We start from the raw sequence: 8,977 nt of genomic DNA on the forward strand, positions 1-8,977 counted from the left end.
CAAACAGTCAGCAGTCTTTGTTCAGAGAAGGGATTCTGTGTGTTTGTGCGTGTGTGTGCGTGCGTGTGTTGCACACACAGAGAGGGGCGCGCACACACAGACAGAGGCAGTGCTGGGATACAGCAGAGTGTGAGGAGGATACAGACTGGGATGCTCACAGAGAGATGGTTAAAATGGCGAGCGCTTGTTCCACGTCGGTCTGAAGATGCTCTGGATGTGCTGAAGCAGCAGCTGGATTTGCTGAAGCAGCAGCTGGATTTGTGGATTTCACTGATTTAACAAACTCACTGTTTTGTCCTCGGACTGTGTCTTCTCTGTTTTCATGGCATCCACGAGGCGCCGCCGGGTTTTGGGGATCCTCCTGAACGCGCTCATGGGTAAGTGTCTCCACCTGGTTCCGGGTGTAGATGAGTGGATCAGGATGTGGAGGCAGCGCTGCTGCTCTCCGGCGCGTGGTGCCCGCTGCAAAGCGCGTGCGAGCCGCTCAGCAACATGCACTTGACGCTCCGGGCTCGGTTTGGTTTTGGGCTGGAGCTCTGTGCGCAACAATGTGCGTCAGATGTTTTGTGCAGAAGTTTGGATGCACGCTGGAGTTCAGCCACGTGCAGTGAAGTCAGCACGTTTTTCTTGTTCTTGTTGTTGTTGTTGTTGTTGTTGTTGTTGTTGTTGTTGTTGTTGTTTGTGTAAAATGTTCTGCCTGTAGTTCAAAAGATTCATATTTTTTAAACCTGCAGGTGAATTTCTTCCACTTTCAAACTTTCAAGCTGCTCTCACGAGTTTCTTGTCATATGATGGACTTGGATGGATTTATTGACTGGTCGGTCATTAGAGCCCCCCCGCCCCCCCCCCCCCTCGGGTGGCTGGGTGAGAATAGATTAAAGACAGATTATTGTCTGCTGGGGAGAATATTTGTACAGATTAAATGTCACTGCTGTCCCCCTACTCCTTTTCAAAATTTCCTCCTCCACCTCTTTGTTCACCATGACAGTCACTTTCTCTCTCTGGGTGTGTGTGTGTGTGTGGGGGGGGGGGGGGGGGGGGGCTATATTTGCAAAAGCATACTGCACGGGGACCCACAAGGCCCCCCGCTGGAATCAGAGAAGATTCTGGTTCATAACATGTTCACTCAGAGGACTGATGGACACACACACACACACACGCACGCACACGCACACGCACACACGCACACACGCTGGCACGCTGAGCTCTGATGGATGCACTTCCAATCTGCTCATCGCTGGGAAGAAGATGAAGCTCTTTCAAGTGTCTCTGCCTCAGAGAGCAGATCAGGTGCAGATCAAACCACTTTTATGGCTTTTTGAGTCCTGTCGATGAGACAAGAAGCGTTAACGGGAGTATCTGCATTTCTTCTGCTGCATGGAGACTAAAAACAAAACCTGACACGTCCAAAGACAAACACGACATCACCCAAAATATGGGATGAGAAGATGCACGCAGCCATTTCTTACACTTTGAGAATTTGCACATCATGACCTTAAAGCAAACCTGTCAGAACATCTGAATCCCTAAAACATCAAGTCAAGGCTCGTTTGGCTCCGGCTATAAGCTGCTTTATTTTAATCCAGATTATATCTAGTTTGTCAGGATTAGAACAGTTTTGTTGACAGTCTGCAGTTCAGAGAACAGCTGGCCTACTTCTATTCCTGAGCATCGTTGAGTTGAACTTTACAATAATCTTCATTCCTGCTGCTTTATTCTGATCACCACTGGACCAGAGAGCAGCAAGAGCACGAGACTATTGATTAACTGTTAATCGAGGAGCAGCCAAATGTAAATATCAGTATAGTCCCCATGAAAAGAATAAACGCCACTTTAAGTGTAACATTATTGACTTTGTATAAAATAAATGAAGCTGTTGCTGCTGCTCAGTGTAAACCTGGGGGCTCCCTGCTGATCCTGATGCTGATCCTGATGCTGATGCTGATCCTGATGCTGATCCTGATGCTGATCCTGATTCTGATGTTGATGCTGATCCTGATGCTGATGCTGATCCTGATGCTGATCCTGATTCTGATGTTGATGCTGATCCTGATGCTGATGCTGATCCTGATGCTGATCCATGCACCTGATCAGCATCAGTTAAAAGAATCAACGATTGTTGTTTCAGTATTGGGACACAGCATCTCTCTGAAACACGTTGTGTCTTCTCTTTATTTGACCTCATGAAACTTCACTTCATGAGCAGATATCAAACATTAATCTATATTTAAAGTTTGTAGAGAACCAGATGGCGATGCAGCCCTTTCCATGATGAAGTCAACTTTAAACTGTTTGCAGTGCGAGCGTGCTTCCACAAGTGGGATATGACAGCAATAAAAGGTTACAAATGTTTGGAAACGTGCACATCGCCCACGCTGCTGATGGAAAACGATCACGTATTGTAACATCGAGCAGTTTGTGCTCGGCGCACGTGCTGAGCCTCTTTCAGCTGCGACACCAAACTTCAATCTGCACATTTCACTGAACCACTCGTTTGTGTTGAGCGTCACCAGCTGCAGACGTCAACACATAATCACTTTGTGAAGTTTCATTAAAGCCCAAATCAGTGGTTCATGAGATATTTTGTTAACGCTACTGCCCCCCCCCCCCCCCCACACACACACACACACACACACAGGCCTCAGCATCATTGCTCTTTGCAGCAGTAATAAAGTTTGTCACGTGACTTGGACTGGATTAAATCCGTATATTTGACCTATGACCTGGTTGCCATCATTACCACTGGTATTAGAGGCCCGTCAGGTGAAATGATGCTAACTGGTGGTGCAGGAAGCAGCGGTGTCCTCCGTGTGCAGCTTATGGGATGTTCAGCTCGTGTCAGCGGCGCTCTCGCCTGCTAGCCTCATAGTTTCTGCAGCTCGAGCCTCGTTCGGCTGTAGAGACCTGCTAAATGCTCAACGTTCAAGAATAAAGGATCGTATCTGTGCTCTTGTTATGGAAATCCAAACTGGTTTTGGAAGGCTGCATGAGGACTCAGCACTTTGTTGTCGTCACAGTATTGATGTTCACACAAAGTGTATTGATCAAACTGCGATAAATCGACAGATGTAGTTCAAGAGTTTATATGATGAACACTTCGAGTGACGTGTCATTGGATGTACGTTTGTCACTCGTTACATTTTGTAATCCAATTCAAGATGGCCGCCACAGCTAAGTGACCATGGCAGACACAAACATGGCCACAGCTCAAATACTTTTACAGCTCAGCTTGGTGTGGTGGTTGCTGAGAGTCATCAGCAGCACAAACCTTGAGGGCTACACAAGATCTTGTCATGGTTTGTGGTTAGGAGCGAACCCAGAGTGCAGAACAGGGACTCAACTCGGCAGATGTACAAAAAATATGTTTTAATGGTAAATAAAAGTACAAAATAAACAAGCTGACGGGGCAGCAAAACTTACATGAATAAGGAAGGAGGCACGGGGAACTCAGGAGACACGGGGAACTCGAGGGACCAGGAAGACTCAGGGAAAGACTCAGGGCAAGACTCAGGAGACCCAAGGGAGAGTACCAACGAAGACGACCCGACAAAGGACAAGACAGAATAGGACGGCTTAAATACTGTGAGAAGACGAGACATGATGACAAACAGCTGGGACGAGACACAGGTGGCAACAATGGAAACTAATGAGGGAGCACGAGGGAAACAGACACAAACCGGGCCACAGAAAAGTACCATCCTTACAGATCTGTTTTTAAAACTTGGCCAGTAACTGTTAAACTCTGTCTGCTGTTAGCAAAATATCTCATGAACCACTGGACTGAGTTCAGTGAAGCTTCCAGGACTTAACTGTTGATTAAACCTCCACAACCTTTTGAGCCATTGCATTTCAAGATGGCCGCCACAGCTAACTGCTGCTGGGAAACACAAACGGCTTCAGGTCATTTTCCAGATGTTTGGTGTGTCGGTAGCTGAGCATCGTTCTCAACTCCTATTTAGAGAGCTACACACAATACACAAGATCTTTGCTTAAACTTGGCAATACCATTTAGTTTTACCACAGTTTGTCTGTTAGCAAAATATCTCATGGACCACCTGCTGGGTTTGAATGAAACTCTGAGGAAGTGATCTTTGGATGCACATGTACAAATGAATAGCTTTGGGTAGCAACTCAATTCAAGATGGCTGCCATTGCCAACTGATGCTATGACACATGTCTGTCAGAGTCCAGTTTACAGCTGTAGAACTAAACGTTGATGTGGTAGTAGCTGAGAGTCGTCCTCAACACATGCTGGGAGCGCTCGTGCAACACGTCGTATTGTGCAAGTTGTCATGTCCAAGGTTTGACCAGAACGAATGGACTCATCTCTCCTCAGAAGAGTCTAAACGGCAGGAAATGATGCGCTCCTTAAGAAACAGTGGCTCTTTATTTGCAGCTGTATGGGCTCTGCAACATTTCCAGTGGTTCTTCTCGTTTTCAGCTGGATTCTTGTCATTTCTTCCACAGCTGGGCTCGAACTCTGCGGACGCTCAGAAAACCTTTGGATGGTTTCATCTCCTGGGTCTCGTTGATCTGCCTTTTAATTAGCCGCTCCGTTCAAAATCATTTTCTCTGGCATTCTTCACGCTGTGCTCGTGATGCTCGTGGCCTTCCAGAGATCACAACTGCATTAGCTGCTCACTCGGGCAACATGCTGTATTAATCAGCCGAAGCCAAACAAAGTCGCATTGTCCGGCTCGTTCTCGTTTTTGTTCCACTTCTTTAATCCTCTTCTAATGAAGAGCGTTTGTGTGAAACTGGTCACAAACGTGGCCGATTTATCTCCGACTGCTTCATGAAGATGGAGCTCTGCGGCTGTTTGGAGAGGGATCATCAGCCGAAGCAGCTAAGGGTTAAATATTTCTCTCTCTCCTCTTTGTTCTTCACAAATGGCAGCGCTGATGTCTCTGTGTTCTTACGGCCGTTGTAGTTCTGGTGCTCAGTGAGGGGGAAGAGGAGAGGGAAGGACCCAGATCATGAACGGAGGAGAGGAGAGCGCAGCAGCAGCTAGCTGTAGCATTCATGGCCGGTTGTGTCCTGTGGGGCGTGTTTGTTTCTGACACTAGCTGCTTCTTGTTCGGCCGTGTGCTTCTTACAAGAAGGAGAGTGACTCTGGCTGCTCTTGGCTCCAGTGAATCAGGAGAAACTAAAACGTTAAGTGTAAAAAAGAAGCCGCAGCTTTGATGATGCAACAAACGGCATGAACCAGAGAACGATGGACAGAACGCAGTGAAACCATCAGCTCACGTCATGAGCAGAACTTCAGCTGGTTAAACACTCGTATTAAAAAGATTCAGCTGGTTCAGGACATTACAGCTGATGTTTGTTGTTTGTAACTTTCCTACATTTTAAATTCTTTTACCTTTTTTTTTAATATATTTTCACAGCTCAGTGAATTCATATTTCTTCCAGTCCTTCGAACTTTGTGCTCGTTCAAATCTTCACGAGCACATTTTCTTTTTTAAAGCTTTTAGCTACTGTTTGACTAATTTCATTTTTTATTTCTTGTTCTGATTTTTTAGTTATTAGCTTTTGTTTAGCTGGTTTCACTTCTTGCTATTATGAGCTTTTAGCCACAGCTTTGATGATTTTAGCTTTTAGGGACGGGTTTGATTGGTTTTGGATTTAGCTACTGCCAGATGGTTTTAGCTTTTGAGAGTGGTGGTGCAGAGGATGAGAAAGTGGGTCTGTGATCAGAATGTCACTGGTTCAACTCCCGGTACTGACATCAAAATGTGGGTGGTAAAGGTGAAGCAGCCACACCTGCCTCCACCCTCATCTGCCCCACTCTGTGCCCTTGAGCAAGGCCCTTCACCCCCACGTCTGCTCCCCGGGCGCCCGAGCTGCAGCTCTCTGCTCCGCTCAGAGGCTGTGGTGGAGTCAGGAAGAACATCTGGAGTTCACTGTGGAGACGCTGAAGAAGGAGCAGCTGAAAGAAGAAAAATAGTTTTATCTTTAATGTTTTTCTTTTCGCAGCACGGTGGTACAACTGGTAGAGCTGCTGCCTCTCAGCGAGCAGGTCCCTGGTTCAAACCCCGGTCCAGGGGCCTTTCTGGGTGGAGTTTGCATGTTCTCTCTGTGCATGCGTGGGTTTTCTCCGGGTACTCCAGTTTCCTCCCACAGACCAAAAACATGCATGTTAGGCTGATTGGTAACTCTAAACTGTCCCTAGGTGTGAGTGAGAGAGTGAATGGTTGTTTGTCTCGTTTGTCTCTATGTGTCCCTGTGATGGACTGGAGACATGTCCAGGGTGTCCCCCGCCCCTCGCACAGTGATTGCTGGACATGGGCACCAGCGACCCCCGTGACCCAAAATGGAATAAGCGGGTAAAGAAAATGGATGGATGGTTTTTCTTTTCTTTAGGTTTTTTATGTTTGTTTGTTTTTTGTTCTTGGTGGATTTATATTTTTTACTTTTGCTCATTTTAGTCTTTTGTTTAGATTGTTTGAACTTTACCAGTTTCAGCCAAAGCAACAGTTTCAAGCTCTTCACATGTGATCTTCATGTGTGTGTGTGTGTGTGTGTGTGTGTGTGGGGGGGGGGGGGGGGGCTGTAAACCACACCTGGTCCTGGGGGGAACTGTTCACCTGGAATTTGAGGGATGGGGCCAAAGGTTGTGACCCATGTTCTGTGCCCCCCCTCCTCTGCCCTCCTGTAGCCCGTCCCACCAGATTCCAGGCCTGGGGGCAGACTGGCAGTGCTGGGACCATGAGCAGCTGAAACATGAGACCAGTAGAGCGAGCTGAGCTCTTGTTTTATGGCACCAAGTCAAGTCGGGTTGTTTGGGTCCTCTGGTTGTTGTTCTCCCCCACTTCCCATAAAACTCGAGCTCCGAGGGGCCGTTCACACCAAACACGTCTTTCTCTCTGCTGCTTTGATTTTACTCAACCTTTAGTTCTACAAGTTAGTCTCATTGAGCCTCGAGGACTCATTTACAACAGAGACCTGATTCTAAAAGAGTGACGACGACAGTGAAATTTATTTATTTTGAACAAGTTAAAATACCTAAATAAGTCTTTAGAAGAAAATGTAACAAAAGAACAGCTAGATTGTAGAAAACTAAAACAAGAACAAGAAATCAGGTGTGTCTTGTAAAAGAGTCCTCGAGGCTCAATGAGACTAACGTGTGTAAATAAAGGTTGAATGAAAAGGACATGTCTGCAGAGGTTTGCACGCCACCAGAATTTAATTCTAACTTTAAAACTTATCCAACATTAATAAAACTTACCTCAAGTTGTCTTTTTGGACATGCATGCATATATTTGTACAAATTGTACTTGAGAGCAGATTATTACAGCCTCATATAAAATCAATGATCATGATATCGGAACTGGATCGGTATCGACCGATATCCAGATTTAGGTATCGGGATCGGATCGGAAGTTTAAAAAAGTGGATCCCTAATAAAACCACGTTAACTGAACTGTAAACTACATTAATGACCTGGACTCTTCCTCCCTGTTGTCGTCCTGGATCCTGACGCCACGTTGTTCATCTGGCTCGTTCAGGATGTCACTCCTTTGATTAATGCAGATTAAAACATTGAATGGACTGAATAAAACAACTGAGGGGAATTTTAAATAAATACTTGGTCCAACATCTCTCGCTGCGACGTCCTCCTGCACCGCCGAGGTGTGAGCTTGTTCAGAACCGGTCCACCTCTGGGCTTCTCCTCGCAGGAAAAATAAAAATAAACACAAGCTAACATTATTAAGAACGATGATTTACCTGCTGTAAATCTGCTACTGATTTAACACCGGAGCAGAAGTCCGACATCATCGTTGTCGGTTCTGGTCCGCTCGGTGGCCGGCGTGGAGCTGTTAGATCAAGCGGTTCCACATGGCGTCAAATCTGTCGACTCGTATTTAAAATCCGGCTTTAAAGTTTTGTTGCTCCAGGGCTTTCAGCCCAGAGGAAGGACCGTACTGAGAGCTGTCCCTGCAGCGTGCACGTGCAGGTGAATGTACGCAATGCACAGCGCCATCTAATGACCCGGCATGGGTGCTACAGCAGATTCATGGGGGTCCTGCAGTTCCATGTAAACACAGAATATGCACCGTGTCAACGCAGATTTTTTCCTGGAATCAACATCAACAAAACGTGCGTTTCCCCGCCGTGCACGTATAAATGAGGCCTCATATCAGATGATGTCATTACAAAGCATGACCACAAACAAACGCTGGGATCTTAGAGTAACACTGAGTGTTAAACTGAACGTTCCAGTATGGTGGCCACGGTTCAAAGTTACCACCACAGGTCAACCAGTACAGTCCAAAGTCTTTTAGTGGAGGGAAACACGTGCACGGAATCCATTCAGTTTAAAGAGCATGCGGTCCCCAGTGACTGTAGCCTAAAGCCAGTTCAGTGAAAGCTTTTATTTATCAGGTGGAAGTCCTGTTGAGCAGTTATCAGGTCTTAAAGAGCACTCCTGTTGGTTTCAGTGGTAAAAATGCAGCAGAAGTTCTGGATGACCTTGAATTATGTGGATTGGTGATAAATAAATGAATGAGTTAATGCAGATCTAATGAATGATTTATAATGGAGGATTGTTCGACTTAACCTTAACTAGACCACACATTAAACATCTCCTGTCCTTTTTCCATTGGTCTCCAGATAATTTAGTGCTGATTTTTACCATTACAGAATTTATTACTTCAGCCCATGCACATATTTTGAGCTTTCGTCGTCCTGTCTAGTAGAACCACTAGACTGAGGAACAGCTTCTACCCTGAGGCTGTTAGACTCATGAATCTCTAACTAGAATAATCACTGTGAAAAACCATATCATGTTGCTGCTGATCTGTTTCATGTTGCTGCTGATCTGTTTCAATGTTGATGTGTTCATGCGTGCACATCTGCTCACAGACTCATGTTCATGTTTGTGCTGATGTTCAATGTTTTATGTTATGAGTGCTTAGTGTATATTTAGTTGATGTTTTTCTTAGTTCATATCTTAGATGTTATTACTGTTTTTCTT

The 8,977-nt window shown here is 45.7% G+C and overlaps 1 protein-coding gene across 1 annotated transcript in view; it reads left to right on the forward strand.

Annotated features, from left to right (window-relative positions):
* The first annotated feature begins 216 nt into the window (after window positions 1-216).
* Window positions 217-8,977, forward strand: part of LOC119427749 (immunoglobulin superfamily DCC subclass member 3) — a 100,469-nt gene continuing 91,708 nt past the window's right edge. The window contains exon 1 of the mRNA XM_037695390.1: window positions 217-377. Within this exon, the coding sequence (XP_037551318.1) occupies window positions 323-377 (55 nt within the window). The 5' untranslated portion in view covers window positions 217-322. The remainder of the gene's footprint in view (window positions 378-8,977) is intronic.

Source organism: Nematolebias whitei, chromosome 2 (assembly GCF_014905685.2).
Source record: "Nematolebias whitei isolate Nwh7 chromosome 2, NemWhi1, whole genome shotgun sequence".
NCBI classification, from domain to species: domain Eukaryota; kingdom Metazoa; phylum Chordata; class Actinopteri; order Cyprinodontiformes; family Rivulidae; genus Nematolebias; species Nematolebias whitei.